This window comes from Kogia breviceps, chromosome 14 (genome assembly GCF_026419965.1).
Source record: "Kogia breviceps isolate mKogBre1 chromosome 14, mKogBre1 haplotype 1, whole genome shotgun sequence".
Lineage (NCBI taxonomy): Eukaryota > Metazoa > Chordata > Mammalia > Artiodactyla > Physeteridae > Kogia > Kogia breviceps.
The window spans coordinates 61501305-61525284 of record NC_081323.1 but is presented as its reverse complement, the minus strand read 5'-3'; the positions used below and the strand labels follow the sequence as shown (position 1 = coordinate 61525284).

Here is a 23980-nt window from a genome sequence, read left to right as displayed (position 1 = left end):
GATCTAAGAACTTTCTAGACAGGGAACGGCTCATGCAAACATCCTGGTGCCCTGGGTGCGGGTGGGGGGGAAGCAAGCTCAGTCTTCTTCCCCCCGCCGCCTTGGGGAAGGAAGGGCACAGCTTGGGGTCCTGACTCATCCCGCTGGTTCTTTGGGGCGCTCTGTGTGGGTCGGGACTGAGTGAGTGGTCCATGTCCTCATGTCCTCGAGTAGCACCTACTGTATACTCAGGACAGATGGCTGGGAAATGGGGTCACATGCTCCCCACCTCTTGGGGTGTCCTGGAAATTGAGGGGCTGGCTCAGTCCCAGACCTAGGGGGTGGGTGGTCAGTTGTAGGTGTGGGATGGTCACCTTTGGGAGCCAAGGTGGGTGGGGTGGGACTTCTCGCTCAGACCAACTCAAGGCCTGGGGTCCTACCCATGGTTTCTACCCTCCCTCCCACCTCAGGGGCCACAGAGGGCTCTTAGGTGTCCTTGTGTCAGACCCAGGGGGTTGGGGGTGTTGAAATACCAGCCTCCAGTGAACTCAGAGCTCTCTCATTGTATTTTTTACAATCTCTTTCTTAATGAGTTTTTAAAAGTGTACAGTTCAGTGTATATTAGTATATCCACAGATCTGTGCAACCATCACCATGGTCAATTTTGGAACATTTCACCATGGCCAAAAGAACCCCCCGTGCCCTTTAGAGATCACCCTCCTATTTTCCCATTCCCCCTCAGCCCTAATTAACCACAGATCTGCTTTCTGTCTCTATTGATTTGCCTATTCTGGACATTTTGTATAAATGGAATCGTACTCTGTGTGATCTTTTGGGTCTGGTTTCTTCTACTTCGCATAATGTCTTCAAGGTTCATCCATGTTGTGGAGTCTATCAGTACTTCATTTCTTTTTATGGCCTAATAAAACTCTGTTGTGTGGATATAACCCGTTTGGTTTATCCATTCATGAGTTGATGGACATTTGGGTGGTTTCCACCCTTTGGCTATTGTGAATAATGCTGCTGTAAACATTCCTGTATGTTTCTGTTGCTCATGTGTTTTCATTTCCTTTTTTTTTTTTTTTTTTTTTTTTTTTTTTTGCGGTACATGGGCCTCTCCCATTGCGGAGCACAGGCTCCGGACACACAGGCTCAGTGGCCATGGCTCACGGGCCCAGCGGCTCCGTGGCATGTGGGATCTTCCTGGACCGGGGCACGAACCCGCGTCCCCTACATCGGCAGGCAGACTCTCAACCACTGCGCCACCAGGGAAGCCCTCATTTCCTTTTTAAAAAAATTTTATTGAAATATAGTTGATTTACAGTGTTGTTTAGTTTCAGGTGTATAGCAAAGTGATTCAGTTATTGTATATATATATATATATGTACATATATATTATTTTTTTAGATTCTTTTCCATTATAGATTATTACAAGACAGTGAGTATAGTTCTCTGTGCTAGTGTTTTCATTTCTCTTGGGTATTTACGCAGGAGTGGAATTGCTGACTCCTATGATAACTCTATGTTTAATCGTTTGAGGACCGGCCAGACTGTTTCGCAAAGTGGGTGTGCCGATTTACACTCCCAGCAGCAATGGATCAGGGCTCCAGTTTCTCTGCTTCCCCAGGTTTTAATTCAGTGTCCAGTCCTGTCCTAGTTTCTGGCTCCTAAGAAACTTCCACTGGTGAAATTCCTATAGATCTAGAGCAGGTTGCTGGGGGCCAGGGCCCCTGGGGCTAAGCGAGGTTCCTAGGTCTGGGACAGGCTGGGCCCACCTGAGTAGGCTGGGGGATGGTGGGAAGAACTGAAGGGCACATGGGGACCACCTGAGAGAGAATTGGAATCCGTGGAAGGCAGAGCCCTCTGTAAGGCTGTTTTCTGCACGATGCTAGAGTGATTTTAGGTGCTGCTGGATACGACATTAAATGACATTAAATCTAACTCAATGACAAAGTGGTTCCCTTTTCAATGGTCTTTCAGCTCTTATGATTCCATCAAGGGGAAGATACCTCTTCAACTCTAGTTTTCCTTTTTCTTTTTTTTTTTTAAAGCTATTTTTTTTTTAAATTATAAGTCACAATATCACAGGCAGTGTGCACTCTTTGTGTCTGGCGTCTTTCACTCAGCATAAGGTTTTGTGAATCATCCATGGTGTTGTACATGTAGTATGTTGTTCCTTTTTCATTGCTGAGTAGTATTGCATTTTATGGTTGTTACGCTCTGTTGTTTTTGTTCCTTTTTTGGGAGGTGGGGCAGGGGCACGCCACATGGCTTGTGGGATCTTAGTTCCCTGACCAGGGATCGAACCCAGGTCCACGGCAGTGAAAGCACTGAGTCCTAACCACTGGCCGCCAGGGATTCCATCAAGGAGAAGACATCTCTTCGACTCTAATTTTCCTTCTTTAACCAGACAGAGCAGGTCTTCACTCAGCCCTTTGGTGGACAACAGCATTGAACCAGAACTTGTGAACTTTTTTGCGGGAGGTGGCTATTAATTTTCACAATCAATCTCTGTGGAAGGTCATGCTGATTCTCCATTCCCAGGAGCAAAATATTTCTTCCTGAAATACATGTATTTCTGTTAGAGAGTAGGTTTTTTTTTTTTTTTTCTTTGCGGTACGCGGGCCTCTCACTGTCGTGGCCTCTCGCGCAAGTTGCGGAGCGCAGGCTCCGGACGCGCAGGCGCAGCGGCCATGGCTCACGGGCCCAGCTGCTCCGCGGCGTGTAGGATCTTCCCGGACCGGGGCACAAACCCCTGTCCCCTGCATCCGCAGGCGGATTCTTAACCACTGCGCCACCAGGGAAGCCCGAGAGTGGGTTTATTTAATGACAAATATGAAGTAAAATCTCACAGTGGTACTCAGGAAGGAGGTAAGCCAGTGACTGAAGTTTGGAAAACCTTCTTCTAATGTTTAGGGCCCAATTATCAGGTGCCGTGTCCGGAAGTGGTGAGGTCTCCATTCCTGGGGCCCATACAAATGGAAACTGGTTGCTATAAAAATAATCCAGGCAGAGGCTGGGGCAGGGGTGGTTCTGCATGATTACACAGCGCCTTTCAGCTAAGACTGCATGAGTCTGCAATTCTCATTGTGTGGAGTCTGTTTCCCAATTCCATGGCTGGACTGTGTCATAGCTGCAGACACACGTCATCAGAGGTTCCCCGGTTGGAAGGGCAAGAGGTTTGGGGGCCTGCCTTTCTTTCCAGCAGGGCAACCTCACAGTCCGCCGGGTCATGCTGGTGGGGAGATGTTAGAGTGTCTTTTCAAGTTCATGGGGATGGCTCCCTAGCTGGCTCAGCATCTGCCTGATCTTGGGTGTTTAATAGAGGGCATCCCTTCCTGTTATTGCCCCCAAACCCCTAGTTAAAGGACATGACCTGCCAGCTCTCAGGTTAGCGAGTTTGTATGGGCTGGGTACCCCAATGGAGAGATGCTCTGAAGCAGGGTTCTCCCAGAAATAGAACCAATAGGATGTGTGTGTGTGTGTGTGTGTGTGTGTGTGTGTGTGTGTGTGTGTGTTTATATACAGAGAGAGGGGTTTATTTTAAGGAATTGGCTCACACAGCTATGAAGGCTAGCAAGTCCAAAATCAGCAGGGTAGGCTGGTAGGCTGGGGACCCAGGGAAGAGCTGATGTCGCAATTCAAGTCTGAAGGCTGCTCGGGGGTGAGGGGAATGTCAGTGGTTTGTTCTATTTGGACCTTCACCTGATCAGATGAGGCCCACCCACATTATGGAGGGCAATCTGCTTTACTCAAAGCCCACTGATTTAAATCTTCATCTCATCCAAACACCCTCACAGAAACTCTGTGGCCCAGCCAAGTTGACACAGAAAATTAATGATCCCAGATACTTCAGGTGGACTAGATACACAGCATTAAATAAGATAGAATCCCTTTTAAATCTTCTCTTTTAAATTCCCTCCCAACCCTCCAAGGAGAAAATCTCAGTTTTGTGCTAATATGCCTTTAATAAAACTTCCCAAACACATGTGACATCCTGCTTCAGCAAAGGGAAAGGAAGCTGGCCTTGGACTCAGAGTCTTGAGCAGCAACAGTTTCTAGCTGGAATTGAATAACATTGTTCTGTTTTCCTTGTATTTCTTCCTTCCCAGCACCCTCTATTTATGGCAGGCAACTGCCAACTTTCCATTTCGGTTGTGATATAAGGTTTCTTTTTATAAAAATGTAAGTTTAGGGCTTCCCCGGTGGCGCAGTGGTTGAGAGTCCACCTGCCAATGCAGGGGACACGGGTTTGTGCTCCAGTCTGGGAAGATCCCACATGCCGCGGAGCGGCTGGGCCCGTGAGCCATGGCTGCTGAGCCTGCGTGTCCGGAGCCTGTGCTCCGCAATGGGAGAGGCCACAACAGTAAGAGGCCCGTGTACCACACAAAAAAAGAAAAAAGTAAGTTTAGAAAGTGAGTAGGTTACTAGTAACACAGGTGTTACACGGATATACCTGAGATTCTGCAGGTGGTGCAGGAATGGCTGACTGGGGGAACATTGATGCAAGCACAGTGAGGACGGTGCCTGAAATATCCCCTAACTGTCCACATGCCTTGAGCTGCCTGTGTCTGTTTGCACTTCTTCCCCTCTGGAGACAGCTGGGTGATTTATTTCCACTTGATGACTGCCACCTGAAAGTGGCAGTGGACAAGGAGAGAACTCTGTGGGGAGGGGAAAGGTCTGGGGGTGGCTGTTCTAAGAAACTCCGTGACCATGATGCTGGTCATGATCGGTGCATGTACAAAGCACTTGCTTTGTGCCAGATGCTGTTCTAAGCACTTTCACTCTGTTATCTCCCAATGGTCCTAGGAGGTGGGCATACCATTGTCATCCCCATTGTACAGATGAGGAAACTGAGGCACTGAGTTGTTAGGCTGCTAGGCTGTGGTCCAGTCTGGCTCTGTCTGTGCTCTTCTGTGTTTTGCACGTATTACTTCCTGCTGGTCTTCTCGCCTTTGTCCCCTTCATGGGTTAACTTACCTGGAGGTGGAGGCCTGGCTTCCTGGTCCTGGGGCTCCTTGGGTCTGGCTGAGTTGTAGGCAGTGATTCCCAGTCCCTAACTTGCTGGCAAAATTCACCCACAGAAATGACAGTTTAGGAAGGATGAAAAGGCTGCTAAAGTGAGTGTCACTGATCTCTTGAGGGTTACTTGAAAGTCACTAATACGAGATGCTCTGTGAAGGGAAGAACATTCCTAACCTAATGGCTGTGAGGACGGCAAACACCCTGAGTCTGACACCTGCCTCACCTCAGCCGCCTAACCTGAATGACATGTTGAGTGCCTGCAGGTCCCAGCCTTCTCTGGGCCTGGGGTGTGGCTTTAGTGGGTGGCATAATTGTAGGGAGCTCCTTGGATGACAGCAGCCAGCAGGGAGCTCTTTAATTGATGGGGTCAGACAGCAGTCATTGGCAGAATGGCAGTTATTAGCTCTTCTGCCAAAGCCGTGCAAACTAGCAGACATTCACCAAGTGTTTGCTGAGTAACCTTGAGCACTGGGGATGAGTAAGACATGGTTTCTGTCTTTGAGGAACTCTGAATCTAACAATGCAGAGTTTCCCCTGTATCAGTTAGCTCTTGCTGTGTAACAAACCATCCTGAAATGCACAGGCACATTTCATTTTATTGCCCTTCTCTTGATTGCACTTTGCAGATACTGCGGTTTTTACAGATTAAAGGTTTGTGGCCACTCTGCATTGAGCAAGGCTTCTGGCACCATTTTTCTGACAGCATTTGCTCACTTTATGTCTGTCACATTTTGGTAATTCTCACAACATTTCAAACTTTTTCATTATTATTATATTTGTTATGTGATCTGTGGTCTTTGACATTACTACTACAATTCGCTGAAGGCTCAGATGACGGTTAGCAATTTTTATAGTAAAGTATTTAAAATTAAGGTATGTACATTGTTTATTTAGACATAATGTTATTGCACGCTTCATATACTACAGTGTAGTGTAAATGTAACTTCTATATGCACTGGGAAACCAAAAAAGTCACATGACTCGCTTTATTGTGATGTTCGCTTTACTGCAGTGGTCTGGAACTGAGCCTGCAGTATCTCCGAGGTTGTAATGGCTTAAAAGAGAAAACATTTAGTTCATCATTCTGTAGGTGGGCAATATGGGCTGGGCTCAGCTGGTCTCTCTCACGTCTCTGTGGCCAGCAGGTGGGTCAGCTGGGGGCTGGCTGGTCTTAGGTGGCCCTTGCTGGAGAAAAGCTCATCTGTGCTCCATGTAATCTCCTACCATCCAACAGGCCAGGCTGGGCTCGTTTGCGTGGTAGCTGAGCAGACAGGAAGTGTGTGAGGCTTCCTGAGGCCTGGGCTCAGAATTGGCACTTTTGCTGCCTTCTATTGATAAAAGAAATCACAAGGGCAGCCAGGTTCAGTGGGTGGGGAAATAGATTCCACTTCTTAATAGGAGGATTCGATTTGCTGATAACACTTTGTTAAAACCTTTTGCATGTATGAATATAAGAAATACTGGTCTGTATTTTTCCTGTCTTTGGAATGCCGTGCGTGGTTTGGGGATCAGGGTGATGCAGGACTCATAGGATGCAGGACTTATAGGATGGGTTGGGAGCCATTCCCTCCTCTTCGATTTTCTGGAAGAGTGTGTGTAGAGTTGGTATTATTCTTCCTTAAATGTTTGGCAGAATTCACCAGTGAGGCCATCTGGGACTGGAGTTCTCTCTTCGGGAAGGGACTCCAGAGCCTTGATAAATATTTCTTTCTTCTTGTATTGCAAAACTGGAAGGAAAAGTCTGGCTCCATTTCTTGACTCCTTTTAAATTTATTTTTCAACATTTTAGAAAAATGAAGTATAGTTGATTTACAATGTTCGTTAACATTTCTTGACTTCTTAGCACTTTAGCCCCTTGAAATCTGGCTCCTTTCCTCCCTCCCTCCCTCCCTTCCTTCCTTCTTTGCTTCATTCATTCAGCACATTTGTTGAGGACCATCTATAAACTAGGCACTGTTGTAAGTGCTGAGAATACTGACCTGCCAGGTTCCTGACACTGTGGCCGGGGGGAAAGTTAACCCCCAAATGACAACTACAGCATAACATCGGGCCATGAGAGGTGCTAAGAGGAGAAAAATAAAGAAGGGCTTTAGTTTACTTCACTAAAATTGTTATGACCAAGTTTGCCAGTGAGCTAATTTTCCATCCTGATTCCTTTTTCCTACTCTCTCTCTCTCTCTCTCTTAGCTTTGGGGTCCCACCATCCGCTCTTGGTTTTCCCCTGACCCCTCCTCTCTCCCAGCCCTTTCTCCCTGGTGCTGTTTCATAGTTACTAGCAGCAGTATCTCACATCCACACACCCACGACACAGGGATTTCTGTGCCCAGCTCCTGTCTCCTCCTGGGTGACAGTGCCACCCATATTTCCAATTGCCCGGGAGCATCTCCACCGTTGGTAACCAGACATTTCTAACACCAGTGAACTGTTTCCCTCACCCTTCAAATGTGCTCCTCCTACTCTAAGCCAAGCACGTTAGTGGAACCAGCGACCACTCTGAACCCCCAGAATCCTTTGCCCGACGCCCCATCATCCCCTGGTCCTGCTGATTCTCCTTGTGAAGAGTCTCCATCCCTCCCTTCTGTTCACCTCCCAGTTTTTACCTTCATCTGGACCCTCTCCTTTTCTCACCAGGGCTTCTCTGACAGCTTCCCCCAATTCGTCTCCTTCTAATCCATCCTCCTGATTGTGGGATGTTTTTCTTCTAGAGGCAGATCTTATTCCTTTCCTGCTTCAAAGCCTTCCCCGTCTCCCCACTGCCCCCAGGATAACACTCAAACTTCCAAGCCCCATCGAGCTTCTCACCTGGCGTAGAGTTCTGGCTCAGCCCCGGGCCCTGCCCAGCTCACCCCCTGCTCACACTGGTAATGCTTTTGTGCCTCGGAGCATCCCGTTCCCTTTGCCTGCAACACCCTGTCCCCACGGCTCTGCCTGGCAAACCGCCCATCGTTTGAGACCCAGCCCAGATGTCGCTTCCTCCATGAAGCTTCTGATGCTGCCCTGACCCCAGCACAGGGCTAGTCACACTTTCCTTTATGTTCTCATAGCACGCATGTCATCACATCATGTTTATTTATTTATACGCCCTTGTTCTTTATGTACCTGGCAGCTCCCACGGGATGTGGAGCCTGCCTTACTCACCCACGTGTCACCAGGGACCGGTAAGCGGTGGGCGCTCAATGAGTGCTTGTTGCCTGACATGTAGTGATGGCCAGCATCCAGAGCCACATGTGGCCCCAGGACTTTGGACCCATCTCCTGATCCGGCCGGAGGATGACAGGATCCCAAAAGGGAAGAGAAATTCAGATTTAAGGTGGGCAACATGGTGGCTTCTTGGATGGCAGATTGTCTAACTTCAAATCCGAGCTCTAGCCTTTACTAGCTGTGTGGTCTTAGAGAAGTTGCTTAACCTCTCTGAGCCTTATTTTCTTTACCTATAAAATGAGGCTAATTATAGCACCTACAGCATAGTGTTTTTGTGAGGAATGCATAAGTTAATACATGTGCCTGGCACATACTAGGCAATAAATGTTGGCTATCATTATTGCTGATATAGTAGTTATTATTATTACAGTGGATTGAAAGACTCAGGCAGAATCGTCCTCAGTGGCTTCTGCCCTGGAGTACTGCCAAATCCCAGTGTCCATTTCCGGACAGAGGCAAGCGTTGGCTCTGTGCCTAGAAGCCCCAGACCCAGTGAGCACAAAGCTGGGCCACCCAGGGCGAAGGGCTTCCATCATCCCCAGGGCATCTTGGACGCCTGGCCATTCGGACTGGTTGGTATCCAGATACCAGGGCAGGAAGGAGGCTGAGCTGACCTCTGCCTTCCTGAAAACAGGCCAAAGGCACTGTCCCTTCTGAGTGCTGTGGGTGGTATGTGGTGGAGGTGCGGGGACTCAGCCAGCCTGGGGCAGAACCGCCAGCTTCTGAGTGGGCCGTTGAGTCCCTCTGGCCGTGCGGCCCGGGAGACTGCTTACCAGCTGGCCTTCCCCAGGGCTCAGCGCCCAGAGCTTCCCTGGCCTTCTGAGTGGGGCCCGTGGGTGGAGCCCTTCTGGGCTGGGGAAACCTCAGACACCAAACATCTCAGGTCTGTTTTGAAAGGTTCTAGACCTCAGGATTGTCCTTTTGCTTACAATTCCGGGAAAAGGCTCCGACTCAGCTGAGAATGGGCCGTGGCTTAAATTGCAGGGAGAACTCCCGAGGCTGGGGTTAGAATCAGGTAGTCAAGTGGTCATCCTAACAGCTGCGGGAAGCTGCTGGCTCACTCTCGCTCCCCTGCATGTAATGGAACGTGGCCAAAGCAGCTTCCTTTTAGCAATAGCAGGCAGGGGCCAGGGCTCCCTGTGGTGGGGATTTGTGTTTTTCTGAAGGGAAGGAGAGGAGGGGACACTCACATCACCCATGGGAAGGTCCCTTGGCCTTCTCTTCACCTGTAAGACACTGCTGGTGACTCACCAGCAGGACTTTCTCCACACCCAGTGCTAGATGTGCAGCACACACGCACAGGCATATATTTCAAGCAAACATTGGACCAAGGTGTAGTAGGACAGCAGTGCTACTCAGGAGGCAGCGAGGAGATGCCAGTTCTTGGCATATCCTATTTGTCATCGGAGGTATGGATGGACATTTCTGGGAGTACCATCCCTTATCCCAAACCATCAACCTTTTTTTTTCTTTTTTTTTTTTTGTGGTACACGGGCGTCTCACTGTTGTGGCCTCTCCCGTTGCGGAGCACAGGCTCCGGACGCGCAGGCTCAGCGGCCATGGCTCACGGGCCCAGCCGCTCCGCGGCATGTGGGATCTTCCCGGACCGGGGCACGAACCCTCGTCCCCTCCATCGGCAAGCGGACTCTCAACCACTGCGCCACCAGGGAAGCCCCAGCTTTTTTTTTTAAACCATCAGCCTTTAGAACTTGAAGTTCACTGAACCACGAAAACTGCATTCTGTGTGCATAATTTCCATAGCCGCGCCTACACCTCCCAGTGCCTCGCCCGCTCCTCCCCTTTCCCTACTCGCTCCAGGTCTGATACCCAGGGGATTCTTGCTCCTGCTCTAGGAACCCCATTTGCTTCTCCTTCTATTCCAGCTACTGATTCTTCTTCCTTAGAAAGAAATCTTAAGTTGTAATATTCTGTGTTCTCTATTATTTTATGTGATTATTTTTATGGGTATTTTATAGAATAGGGAGTATTTAGGCCTTCAGTCTGAAAATGCTTTACCACGATTCCCTACAGTGCACCTAAATCAAGGTGGCGAGATCCACCTGAGTTTCTGGGTGGAAAGGGGGTGCATTGTGATAAATTTAGGAAACAGAACTGAGTCCATTCTACCGTGTCTGAATAAATCCTTTTAGTGATCAAGGAAAAACTCTATCCAAAGTCCAAACCAATATCAGAGTAGATCAGTAAAAACGGCACATGCTTCAGCTGGGCCGGTGAGCTAATAGGATTAAAAATGCAACAAATTCTATTTTTAGTACAAATGATGACTAAAGCATAGATTTTAATGAAGTCCTCTCTTAATTAGCCCAGTCATGTCTCAACTTTAGCTAATGGCCAGGGCGCAAAGCTCGAGGGAAGTCCAGCCAAAGGTGAAGCATACAAAGATGACTTGATGCTGCCTGTGCCCTCTCACCTGATTTTCATTAGGCTCTAAGCATGGGAGCAGGAAAGTGGGTAGTATAAAAATGTCCTGGATTTGGAGTTGGAAAACCAGAGGTTAGAGTCCCAACTCTGTGAACTTTAGCGAATCATGCGATGCCTTTGTGATCCTCAGTTTTTCATCTGTAAAATGGGGATAATGAGACCTTGCCCTGCCAGCTTCACAGGGTTGACATGAAGATACAACACAAGATACGCTGTGTAAAGTGCAACTCGACCTTTAATCATGAGGAGTCTCACGACATGTGGGATGACCCCCTCTGAGCACACCCCCTTCCCAGGGATCTGCCTTGTCTCCTACATGTCTTGAGGTTATGCTGGCATCCTGTGCCCTAGTCACAGTTAGGAGCAGATTTGCTGGTCTTGCCTGAAGAATATTTGTCTTGCTCGTCCTGTGACAGCGGCAGTTGCTGAGGCTGTGCCTGGCAGAGAGCAGGGGAGGACAGAGTTAGAAGAGAGGGACTGGCTTGAGACAGTACACTGCAAAGGAGGAGTCTAATTACAGGCTTGCAACTGACACTGTGCATTGCTTTGCATCTGGGGTTCTGCAACAGAAGTCTTGGAGTGATAAGAAGTTTGGAAAGAACTGAAGAAATGGGGAAAATAGAGCGACAGAGAGAGCAGGGAAAAGACAATTAGTAATGCTATGGAAGAGAAGAGTTTTTAAGAAAAAAGTGCAATCAGAGTACACTATTTGGCCCTGCAGTGTGCAACATTTGCATGGTCATAGCATAAATGAGAATTATCGATGTGTGATAAGACTATATTGGGATGGTGGGAGTAGGAAGATCGACAGTGATGATGGTGAAAGAAACTCTTCCTTAGGCAGGAAGTCGGTAATGTTTATAATAGATGAATCAGGAAAGAGAAATTAATGAATATTGTTTGGACATATGGAACGATGGGGAAAATAAACAGCTGAAAGCGTTAAAAGAGATTGCTTCTGGAGATCAGGACTGGGGCAGGGCAGAGGCTGTGGTTTTCATCTTATGCCTTTGATTCTATTACCTTCGTTTTTCTTAATCATCACATGTATTATGTGGAGCAAAACATATTTTTAAAAGAGAAGTTCTGCAAGTCATAAGACTTTGATTTCTAGACAGGAACTTAAAGCTCATCTACTACAGTCTCCCACCTTCAAACAGGTAAACACCCCAACCCAGGTGGCCTCTCAGAATGTCCTGCTCAGCCCCTGAAGAAATCACCAAAGGAAAAACAACGTGATTTGGACGGTTCGGTGAAAGTTGTGCTTGAAAGTGACAGAGGCTTTTGGGAAATGGTTGTTGACCATTGGAAGATTGCTGTGACCCCCTGTGAGGGGTCTCCCACTGAGGTCAAAAGGGCAATTGGAGTGGGGGCCAGGAGACCCCTAGTCCTTCTCTTTCTCCTGCCTTGCTGTGGGATCTGAGAGTGTCACGGCCCTTCCTGGCCTCAGTTCCTGACTCTGGACAATCAGGGCTTTGAGTTTTCCCAGAGCCTTTATAGTTCTACATTCCTAGAACTAGAAATGACAGCAAATAGCTTTCTGTGCACCCAGCATAGCAGAGAAAGAGAGAGAATGGATAATAATCAAGTGAACAAATAAGATGCTTTCTGACAGTGAAAATCTTCCAAAGAAAATAAGCCAGGGGGATGGGATAGATACTGATGGGATACACAGTACCGGAGGGGCATGGCTACTGGGTGATCAGAGCCGCTTCTCTGAGGAGGAGATGCTTGAGTTGAGACCTGGACAGCGCGTGAGAGAGCCAGCTGAGGGTGGAAGGGACAGGGTGCCCCCGGAAGCTCAGCTCCAAGGAACTGAGACCAGACCTGGCTGGCAGAGCGCTGAAGCCCACAAGGACCAGGGCAGACAAGAGCGATCAGCGTTCAGTATGACATTTTTGGAAGGGAAAATAAATTTCTGTGAATGGCCAAGATGAATTCGATGCCGCCCTGGGTGTGTTGGGCTGGCCTTCATCCAACATCTATAGCCCAGGGAGCTGTCTGTTCTTCAGTATCTCCAGAGAGGGTCCACAGAGTCCCAGTGCAGGAGAAAACATGGGAAGGAGAGAGCACCCCTGGAGAGAGCCATGGGGATGGCAGAGGCTAGTCTATATAGGCCAGAATTATACTTCTGGGGGAACTAAGGGATGTTATTAACTCAAAAAACATGACATCAAGGCTTGTCTACCTACCCAGTCCATACATAACAGTTGATCCAGTACTTTATACCCTTTGAAAACCCTCTGAAGATCAAGGCTGGCACAGCACTAACAGTGTCCAGTATGCTTTGCAGTAAATTAAGTTTGAATTGAATTGAAGAATTAAAAGTAAAGTAAATTAAATGTACTTATCCTTTGACCCAGCATCTCTACTTCTTGGAATCTGCCCCTCAGAAATAGTAACACAAGCATGCAAAGATGTTCACTGCAGTGTAGTTTGGAGTAGCAAAAAGTCTGGAAACGCCCTAAAGGGCCATCAGTGGGGAACTAGTGGAGTAGATCGTGGCATAGCCACCCAACCGAACACCAGGCAACCATTGCAAGAATGAGGTGGATCCATATGCTGGAAAAGAATGATCTCTAGAGATATTATCAAGTGAGAAAAGCTGGGTTGGAGGATGGACTCTTAGCTCCACACCCCTGCCCCCCATGAGCCCCTGGACCCCTAAGCCAAGGGAAATTGGGGCTCTGGGGGACAGACACACCCACTCGCTGTCTAAGGAGGAGGTGTGGGGAAGGACAAAGAAAGAGCGCTGCAAGGTGGCCTCTCAGTGGTTGGGCTCCACCAATCCAGAAAGTGGACACTGATGCACCCTCCAGTCAGGATCGAAGGAATGAGTGAGGGGCGGGACCTGAGGCCAGGAGTGTTATCCTGGGGCAGCTCCCTTTACATGGAAACCTGAAGAGTGTGGAGTAAGTGTTCCCACCTAACAAATATTTCTGGGAAAATGCACAGGAAACTGGGAAGAGTGGGTCACTAAAGGAAAGGAACTTGAAGAGTGAGTCAGGGATAGTGATGAAGGGGAACTTCTTTTGGTATAGAGATGCAAGGGTAGAGGATCATTCTTAGTCTCTTAAAAGTTCATGGGGTCTTCTCTATTTGTGAATAATTGACTCCAAAGCCTCTGGTGAGGTTACCAAGCAATGCCTTAGGTCTGAAAGTTCTGTCACTGATTTACCTCATTTTGTGTTTCACTGGGGATCTGAATTCCAGACACCAACATGGGAGAGTACTAAGTAGGTGACATGTCTGTTTTCCTTAATTTTCCTGGACTCCTAATGGTTCAAACCAAGCCATAGCCACCCTGTATGCCTCTAGACTTTTCTCTTACACTGAGCTCAAGACCTTACTTGACCTCTTGTAAAAAAAGTACTCTTTTCTCTGCAGGAGTTTATTTCTAATGTCTGGAATTCCAACTGAAATCACTCCCAGGTGTGAAAGCAGTGTTTCCCAGACACTAGGCATTTGAGAACCACCTTCAGGATTTTTGCTGACGTTGAAGACCACCTGCCCTTTTATTTACATAATATTTTTCTTAAATGACTTTTAAAACTTCAATAAAGTTGTTTTAAAAGGCAACTTTCTATCACTACTATAAATGGTATTACTTCTTATAAAAAGAAAGAACCTCAAAAAGAAATATAATAAAATCTAAACAACGTTGTTAAATTCGGGCTATGCACTGTGGCCCATCCAGAGTTCTGCTTTTTCTTTTTTTTTGAAAGAAAATTGCTAAGTGTCAGAGAGAGTCTAGCACCCCAGGGTCTTTTTCCTTGATGGACTTGGAAGGATTCGAATGGGGACTTTCTTACTACGTGGTTCACTGTTCAGTGGTTCACTGTTATGTAATGCCGTATCAATGCACCATCCAAAATCATGCCTTATAACATTTGAATTCCACACTTTAGGAAAGAGTTAGTTAAAGCCTTTCTTTCCTTTTCTATAAAGTTTTAGTTATGTGTCCTTATGTATTTGTGTCATCTCAGCTGGACAATATGTAAAGCTATTATCACCCTGTAGTTACTGGCACTGCCTGTGATGCTGGCACTTTGGCATTCCAGCTGATATTAAAGTAACGTGGCATTCAGTGTGGTAATGCACCTTTTTTCGTGAGGGTCAGAAACGCATCTATTTGGAGGCAGCATGGCATGGCAGCTAAGAATAATGCAGGCCTAAACAAAGGGGAATTTGTCCTTTTTAAAAGAATTGGGAGAATCTCTGAGCTGATTCACTGGGTTCTTCCAAATGATGATGTGCAGAATTGCATCTGGGACCGCCCAGGCTGAGCTCTGAAGCCACGTGGCTCTTGGCTCATTGTTAGTGAGTCCGGGGTCTCAGAGAGGGGCCCCTCTGTGAGCTCGCGAGCCTTGTTCAGTCTCGTGAGAGAATAATGCGTCCCACGAGTGAGAGTGAGCCCGGTCAGAGAAAGGGTGGAGGGTTTGGGGCGTTTTGTGCAGTGCAGCTCTCTAAGTGGGAGCGTTGGTATCAGAAAAAGGCTGTTTTATTCTTTTTAAAAAAATTTTATTGAAGTATAGTTGATTTACAATGCTGTGTGTATTTCTGCTGTTACAGCAGAGTGATTCAGTTATACGTACATACACATATTCTTTTCCATTATGGTATATCACAGGATATTGAATATAGTTCCTTGTGCTATACAGTAGGACCTTGTTGTTTATCCATTCTAAACATAATAGTTTGCATCTACTAATCCCAAACTCCCAGTCCTTCTGTCCCCCACCAACCCCCTTGGCAACCACAAGTCTGTTCTCTGTGTCTGTGAGTCTGTTTCTGTTTCGTAGATATGTTCATTTGTGTCGTATTTTGGATTCCACATATAAGTGGTATCATATGGTATTTGTCCCAAAAGTCTATTTTAAATGATTCTATTTCAGAAATATCAGTGGATGCTCAAACTATTGGGGTGACATTTTGATGAGAGATTAGATCTTTACATCATCTCAAAATATCTCCCTACATGTGCTGAACCTTGAAAACACTGCTAAATAAAAGAAGGCAGACACAAAAGGACAAATCTTGTGTCATTCCGTTTCTGTGAAATATCCAGAATATGCAGATCCATAGAAGGAAAGCAGATTAGTGGTTGCCAGGGGCCGAGTGGAGGGAGGAATGGGGAGTGTCTGCTTAATGAGTACAAGGTTTCCTTTCAAGGTGAGGAAGTGTTCTGGAACTAGATAGTGGTGATGGATGTACAACATTGTGAATGTACTAATTGTCATTAATAGTACATTTTAAAATTATGTGCATTTTATCACACTTTTAAAAATACCTCCCCAGAGATTACTTTTTAATTGCAAAGGAAGAATGCACAATGGAGAAATCTGGTGAACCTTAACCCCTTAATCAAAGTTAACGTCACCAACAATGGACAACCTGACATCCTATGCTGCCTGGTGGGACACACTAAGGACACATGAGTATGGAGTATTCTTGCCAAGAAAGCATACCCTGAATCGAATCGTTAGGAAGCATTAAACAAATGGAGGGACTTTCTCCAAAATAAATGGTCAGTACTCTTACATAATGTCAATGCCAGGAAAGGCCAAGAAAGGCTAAGGAACCATTCTAGATTAGATTAGATTAGATTAGAATCTAATATAATGTGATAACGAAATGCAATGCATTATCTTGGATTTGTCCTGGACCAAAAACATAGCTAAGGCCATTACTGAGATTATTGGAGAAATTTGAATATGGACTGTAGGTGAGATAAAATATTGTAAAATGTGAAATTTTTGTGATTATCATGCTGTGGTTATGTACGGGAATGTCCTTGTTTTTCAGAGATGCACACAGAAATATTCAGACGTAAATTATGGCATAGGCAACTTTACTCAAACGTTTCAGAAAAAATGTGTGTGGGGGGGTGGAGCATTTGGAGGGAGAGAAAGAGACTGTTAACAAATAAAATCAATCCACTTAAAACTGGTGCTATAATGTTATCATAAATAGTGAAAACAAGGTCTGATTTGGTTTTTAAAAGTGAAACTAAAACTTTATTTTATGTTACACAAAATTTTAATAATAGTAACTGGTCACAAATTATTGGAATGAAAGAAGAATGAATCAAGTGTTGATTTGGGGGGTTAGTAGCATTCACTCGTCCAACAGAATTGGTTGATGTGACATTTTTGCTTGACATTTGCATGTTGTTTGACCAAGACCACGGTCATTTTTGCAAAAATGTTCAAAGACTTCATCAGTTTTCCCAAGTGTCGCTGATTATCCTTTGATATGCAAAGCATTCTTTTGAATGCTTTCTTTCTTTGCTTTCTTCCTCTTCGTCTTCTCCTCCTCCTTCTTCTTCCACATCATTCAAGTTTATCTTTGTCCTGTTTTATTGCTAACTAGTTCAGCTTGGACAGGTCTCCATGTATTAACCCCTTCGGTGCCTTTTGACCGGTTCTCCAGTGTCACTTTCATCAACTTGATACAACCCTAGTTCTTTTGCAAGATTTCCAATGTCACTTTGTCATCGCTTTCTGTTTTCTATGATTAAGACTGTCCAACCATAGTAAAAAAATGTTTACCCTGGAATCTCAGTGGTTTAACATCCAAAGGCTTATTTCCCAATCACAGTATCTGTCCAAAGTGTGAGGCTTCAACATATCATGGCTCCACCATCCCAGCTACTTCATCAAGGAGACGGAGCATAGAGCTCACACCTGCTCTTCAGCCAGGAAATGCCTCAGCCTGGAAATGACATGAGCCAATGTTGCTTACAGCCCATTGGCCAGAATTAGTCACAAGGCTCCGACCTAACTGCAGGAGAGGCTGGGAAGTGCAGTCTTTTCATGTGCAGAGAGAGGAAAATGAAACTGCGGCTGTCGGCCACACACTGTGTTTGCCTTTTGTGGTTGGATGTTATTCAGATGGGGTTAGATACTGAGGGGTGTTTGAGTGGGGATTAATTTTTTATTGAAGTATAGTTGATTTACAGTGTTGTGCTAGTTTCTGGTGTACAGCAAAGTGATTCAGTTATATATATATATATATATATATATATACACACACACACACACACACACACACAGACACACACACACACATATACATACATTTTCCTTTTCATATTCTTTTCCACTATGGTTTATTACAGGATAATGAATGTAGTTCCCTGTGCTATACCTTGTTGTTTATCTATTTTATATATAGTAGTTTGTATTTGCTAATCTCAAACTCCTAATTTATCCCTCCCCCACCCTCTTTCCCCTTTGGTAACCATAAGTTTGTTTTCTGTGTCTGTGAGTCTTTCTGTTTTGTAAATAAATTCATTTGTATCATATTTTAGATTCCAGATGAAGTGATAGCATATGATATTAGTCTTTGACTTACTTTACTCAGTATGATAATCTCTAGGTCCATCCATGTTGCTGCAAATGGCATTGTTTCATTCTTTTTTATGGCTGAGTAATATTCCATTGTGTGTGTGTGTGTGTGTGTGTGTGTGTGTGTGTGTGTGTGTGTGTGTGTGTATATATATATATATATATATATATATATATATATATATATATATACACCACAACTTCTTTATCCGTTCATCTGTCAGTGGACATTTAGGTTGATTCTGTGTCTTGGCTATTGTGAATAGTGCTGCTTTGAACATCGGGGTGCATGTATCTTTTCAAATTAGAATTTTCTGTGGATATATGCCCAGGTCTGGGATTGCTGGATCATATGGCAATTCTATTTTTAGGTTTTTCAGGAACCTCCATACTGCTTTCCATAGTGGCTGCACCAACTTACTTTGGGCTTAATTTTATAAATGGTCAGATCATTAGGAAATATTTTCCTGTTTGATCACTTTTGCTTTGTTATGCAGCAGGGCAGCAGGGACGGTGATAATGAATACTCAGACAGTGAGCTTACTCTGGTGCTGTGAAATCCCCATGGCATTGCCTGGTGGGTGGGGGATCTGGAACAGCATTTTAGCACACACAGAGCTACTCTTTCCTGCCCTGGTGCCCGCGGTGTGCTGCTTCGAAGAGTTGCAGTGCTTTTCTAAATTAGGGATTTTAATTGGTCCTCACCCCTCCTCCTCCACAAGGAATATCTGGCATCTGGATGCAACAGAGAAGAGCTTCTCCTGCCAGACTTTGTCCAATAAAGTCTCTAGGCAAAGGAAAGATGGGAAGAGCTGTTTAAGATTTTCTAAAACCCCATGAAAAGTTGCTTATTTTTCATTTTCCTAGTGCTTTGTCACTGACAAATTTGAATGTCTTTCACCCTCTTCAGCACATCTCCTCTGGGCTTTAAACGCTACTCCGTGCGCCACCGTGCCCCGTGAAAATGTTGGTGCTTCTGGCTTTCATCATCATCTTCCACATCACGTCTGCGGCGTTGCTCTTCATTGCTACCATTGACAACGTAAGTTCCCTTTCCTTTTGACCATCCCAGAATCCCCGGATCCTAGAGTCAGTAGAAGTAGGATTGAGAACTCCCCCAATGTGATTATAATTTGGGGTTATCCTCCCTACTGGGCACACCCATCTCCTCAGCCCGGGCCCGAGGACTCTTGGCCTAAGTGTGGCGGTTCGAAGCATCACATGTATCTAGACGGGCAGGGACCTTGGTCCTGTGATCCCCGAGTCCCCCACAGAACCTGGCAAGATGCCTTGGCTGTAGGAAGCCCTTTGAGGATGTGGCTTAAATTCAGCTCTCTGCAGGTCATTTTCTTAACCGTGGCACAGTTATTTTGGGGTGGATCATTCTTTTTGAGGACGTTTAGCACATCGTAGGATGTTTAGCAGCATCCTCGGTCTCTACCCCCGTGATGCCAGCAGCCCTCTAGCCCCTTGTTGTAACGCCCCAAAATGTCTTCAGATATTGCCAAGTGTCCCCTGGGAGGCAAAATCACCCTTGGTTGAGGACCATTGCCCTAGATCTCCCAGATGATCCATCCCAGGTGATCTTTGCCCCCTCCTGTCTCTGACATCTCCTTACTGTCCACCTCCCTCGTTGCCGGCCCACCTGGCCATGCCCGTCCCAGCAGAGCTCATGCTTGGAACTTTCCCCGTTCTGCCCGTGAGCCCATGAAAAATATGGTTCTTTCACAGCCGTATAGCATTTGATAAATAACCTATGGGCATAGATTAACATCCCTCATGGCAGGAAATGAAGCTTTTTACCAGAGATGCCCTATGGCCCACAGCCTGATCCAAAGGCCTGGCTTCAATCCTGATAGTTTCAGACTGTGGAGACATTTAGAGTCAGAAAGTCAGCTCAGAAAGCCAAAAAGTGCACCTACAAGCAACCATCCAGTCTGGCTGCATATAGACTCCTGTCAGTTAATCATCAAAATAACAACAACATGGACCAGGACAACACCTGTCACTTAGGGAGTACTTACTCTGGCAGCGCGTATGCTCGGCCCTTTTATGTGCCTCATCTCATCTAATCCTCCCCTCAGGTCTACAAGGTAGGTCCTCTCCTGGCACTACTTTATGATGGGGAAACTGGGCCTCAGGGCATTTAGGGAGCCTGCTGGAATTGACATGGCAGGAAAGTGGCAGAGCTGGGAGTTGACGCGTTCCAAAGGCTCCTGGCTCTACATCCTGTAAGGATCATGTAAGGAGTGCAGTGATTGGGTCTGGGTTCCTGGAGGTTCTGGAAGAGCTGTCATGAGTGGCCAGGGCAGGGATCACATTGAGGCCGTGAGTTAACGTCCTGGGAACCTACCATTATCCAAAGGACCCACTCTCTGTGAACTAAGTGGTTTTGAATGTTCTTTTAGAATCTTTTTCTATTGCTTTCATCTAGTCCCTTGGGATCCTGAAAAGGTCCCAGACATAGTGAAAGGGATAGATTAACATTAAGGGCAGAAAAGCCATCAGCCACAACACCAGCGAATCCTGTGGGTGTTTCTGTTACCATGGCCCTTACTGAGAAGACACAGGTGGGCATTTTTGCCAGTCGGTGAGTCATGCGGTCTTCGTTGTGAGTTAGGAATTGCGCTTGGCACTGTCCTTAGGCACGTCGTGGGAGCTCAGTGACCGACTGCTGACTGGATGGGGTGGGGTGGGGGGGAGATTCCAGTCTCCGGGTGGATGGAAAGCAGAAGGAGGCCCATCTGGGGGCAAAAGAGCATCAGGAGCACAGAGAGAAACAGAAGCATTTGGATGGAAAGCAGGAGAGTCTTTTGTCTGATTATTTCATCCATAACAGGCTCTCCCCGCTAGATCTCATCCTTTCCCTCCTCCCCTCCGGCATCGCCCCTGCAGTTCTGTTGGAATTCACCACCAGCTGAGCCTCACCTCCTCACCCACGTCCTGGGAGGGCCTGGACCTTCCCTTTCAGCAGACTAGTGGAGTGGGCGTCACCTGGGAGCCTGTTAGAAATGCAGACTCTCAGGCCCCACCCCAGACCCCCTTGAACCAGAATCTGCGTTCTAACCAGATCCCCAGGTGACCTGTGTGCACACCGTAGGTTGCACCGGTCCCAAATTTTCATTCACTCCTGTGCCTCACCTGATTAGGGGCCCATGTTTTCATAATGAACGAACAGCCTTTCCCTGTGTTTCCATTTCGTGTTACAGGCCTGGTGGGTAGGAGAGGAGTTTTTTGCAGATGTCTGGAGAGTATGTATCAACAACACGAATTGTACGGAAATCGATGACTCTATTCAAGGTGGGTGTGAAGCTGATGTGAAAGCACTGAGTGACAAAAGATCCCTCGGGAGAAAGGCTTCCCTGTTGTCTGACTCCTCACCCCTCCTTCATCACAGCCTGTGCAGAGAGGGGCCAGGCTGCTGCTCAGGGCATGCTGAGCAGGGGTCAGCATAAGCTGGGGACGGGATGGGTGGGGAAGCCAGAGGCCAGAGGGCACCAACTCCAGGAATGCTGGGCCCCACCCTTCTCTTCTCTCTTTCTTGGCCAAGCAGAGCTTCCCTCCCTCACCCCTTCTCAGCTTCCACCCTCATCTAGAATCTTCTCCCCACACCTCTATATAGGCTCAGAGACACCTGTGTTACTTCCCTGCATCTGAGTAGCCTAATGTGCAGAAACCTGAGAGCTGGCTCCTTTAAGAGCTGTGTGACCTCACCTTGGGCAGGTCGTGTGAGTGCTCAGACTCTCAATAGCCTCAGCTGTAAATGCAGGTGACAGCAGTGCACCTGCCATGCCTGCCCCTGTACAGGAGCCACAGTAGACAAAAGGGCTTTGCAAATACAGAAAATCGCACCTAAAAACATGCCAACCCCTCTCCTTCACTGTGGAGTGAACGGGTTGGTTTTCTGTTGTAGAACTGATAGAAGAGGCATTTTGGCTCCCAGTACCTGATAAAATACTGGATGCCCAATTAAATTTGATATCTCACATAAACAACTAATAATTTAGTATAAGTAGGTCCCAAATATTACATGGGACCTACTTATGCTAAAAAAAATTGTTTTTGTTTACCTGATATTCAGATTTAACGAGCATCCTGTTTTTATGTTTTTTTTCCTGGAATCCTATTTAGAGAGCAAGGGACCCTGATCACTGGGTCCTAAAGTCTCACTCTTCCATCAATAACAATGTCAACATTCATAATAAAAGCAAAAATACCAATAGAAGGCATCATTTATTGAAGGTTTACTAGGAGGCATTGGGCTAAGTCCTTTACGTAAGTGATCTCCTGGCCCTGTCTTCAGGGACTGTTGGCCCAGTTTTAAGATGGGGAAACGGAGACACAGAGAAGAAACCCAAGTTCACAAAGTCAGGAGTAAATGATGGAGTTAGGATTCCAGTCTAGACATGACCAACTCTGAAGCCTGCATTCTAAAACACATAATGCAATCCACGCCACCTCCCCTCTGGGTCTGTTTCTCTGCTGTGCTAACCCTTGACCCTGGAAACAGCCATTCTTCCCTGTTGGAGCCCCATTGTTGCCAGGGTGCCTGGTCAGCTGGGAGCACTGGCTGTGCTCTGAGGCAATGTTTCCAAGCTTCTGTCATTTGCATACAACATCCCCTGTGTGCATTTCTTACCTCTTATTTTTCTAAATTGAAAAAAATTTTTTTCTGGCTGCGCCATGCAGCTTGCAGAATCTTAGTTCCCTGACCAGGGGTCGAACCTGGGCCCCCTGCAGTGGAAGCGCGGAGTCCTAACCACTGGACCACCAGGGAATTCCCTTATTTTCCTTTAAAATAGCTAGCTGGCAAACTACGAGCCAGATTCAGTCCAACAAGCTAAGAATGGTTTTTATATTTTTAAAGCATTGGAAAAAAAAACCAAGCAAAAAACCCCCCAAAATATGACAATAAACAAGGGACTGTATGGCCACAAAGCCTAGAATATTTACTATCTGGCCTTTACAGAAAAAACCATGCCAACACCTGCTTTAAAACAGTTCACTTTCTCCCTACATAAATTTATTTTAAAGGGAACTTTTATCTGCCTATTGTAAGTGATACACTGGTATGACTTACCCGTAAAAGAAAGAAAACTTAAAAAAAAACTACATTGAAAATCTAATGATGTTATTAAATTCTGAACAGATGCACTTGCCTTTTGATGGCTTTGAATCTGTTTCTGGTTCTTTCCTGGTTAAAACCCAAAACCACCACCAACACCCAGACGCTGGCAGGTGTTACAAAAGTGCAAAAGCACTAGGTGTAGAGCTCCTCCTCCTCCTTGGGGTCCTTGGACGAATTTAAACACGAGCAAATGGAACATTCCTCTCTTTAGGTGAGGTTTGGTTGTTCGGTGACCTGGTTGGGTTCCACCTACGTTCATCTCATCAGCCAACAGTGGTACATGCTGCACCCACCCCCCAGCTTTGAGAAACTCTGCCCTAAAAAAAATGAATCCATCTTTTTCTCTAAAGCCTTTGTCTTAGTCCATTTGGGCTGCTAAGACAATACCATAGATGGGGTGGCTTGAACACCAGATACTTATTTCTCACAAGGTGCCAGCAGATCCAGTGTCTGGTGAGGCCTCCCTTCCTGGTTTGCACACAGCCACCTTCTTGTTGTGTCCTCACCATGCAGAGAGCAGAGAGCAAGACAAGCTATTGTGTCTCTTATAAGGGCACTCATCCCATTAATGAGAGCTCCACCCTCATGATCTAATCACCTCCCAAAGGCTCCCACCTCCTAATACCATCCCATTGGGGGTTAGGATTTCAACATATGAATTTGGGGGGGATACAAACATTCAGTCTACAGCAGTAGCCATGTTTTCCATATTTGCCCCAGCACCTGGGGTACTTGCTAAAAATACAGATTCCTGGTGGCCATCCCAGAAGGACTGTATCATAATCTCAGAGGAAGAGGCCCAGGAATCTATTTTAAGAAGCCCATAGGTGATTCCCAGCATCGGGCAAAGTTG

General features: G+C 46.3%; 1 protein-coding gene and 1 non-coding gene across 2 annotated transcripts in view; one reads left to right on the top strand and one right to left on the bottom strand.

The window, feature by feature from the left end:
- The window catches only part of EMP2 (epithelial membrane protein 2), a 39318-nt gene that overhangs the window by 9433 nt on the left and 5905 nt on the right, over positions 1-23980 (top strand). The window contains exons 2-3 of the mRNA XM_059038446.2: positions 18910-19041; positions 21209-21299. Of these exons, the coding sequence (XP_058894429.1) occupies positions 18964-19041; positions 21209-21299 (169 nt within the window). The 5' untranslated portion in view covers positions 18910-18963. The remainder of the gene's footprint in view (positions 1-18909; positions 19042-21208; positions 21300-23980) is intronic.
- On the bottom strand, positions 3751-3828 carry LOC131741897 (small nucleolar RNA SNORD66). The gene has a single exon (XR_009331252.1). It is a non-coding gene; the product is annotated as a small nucleolar RNA SNORD66 (small nucleolar RNA).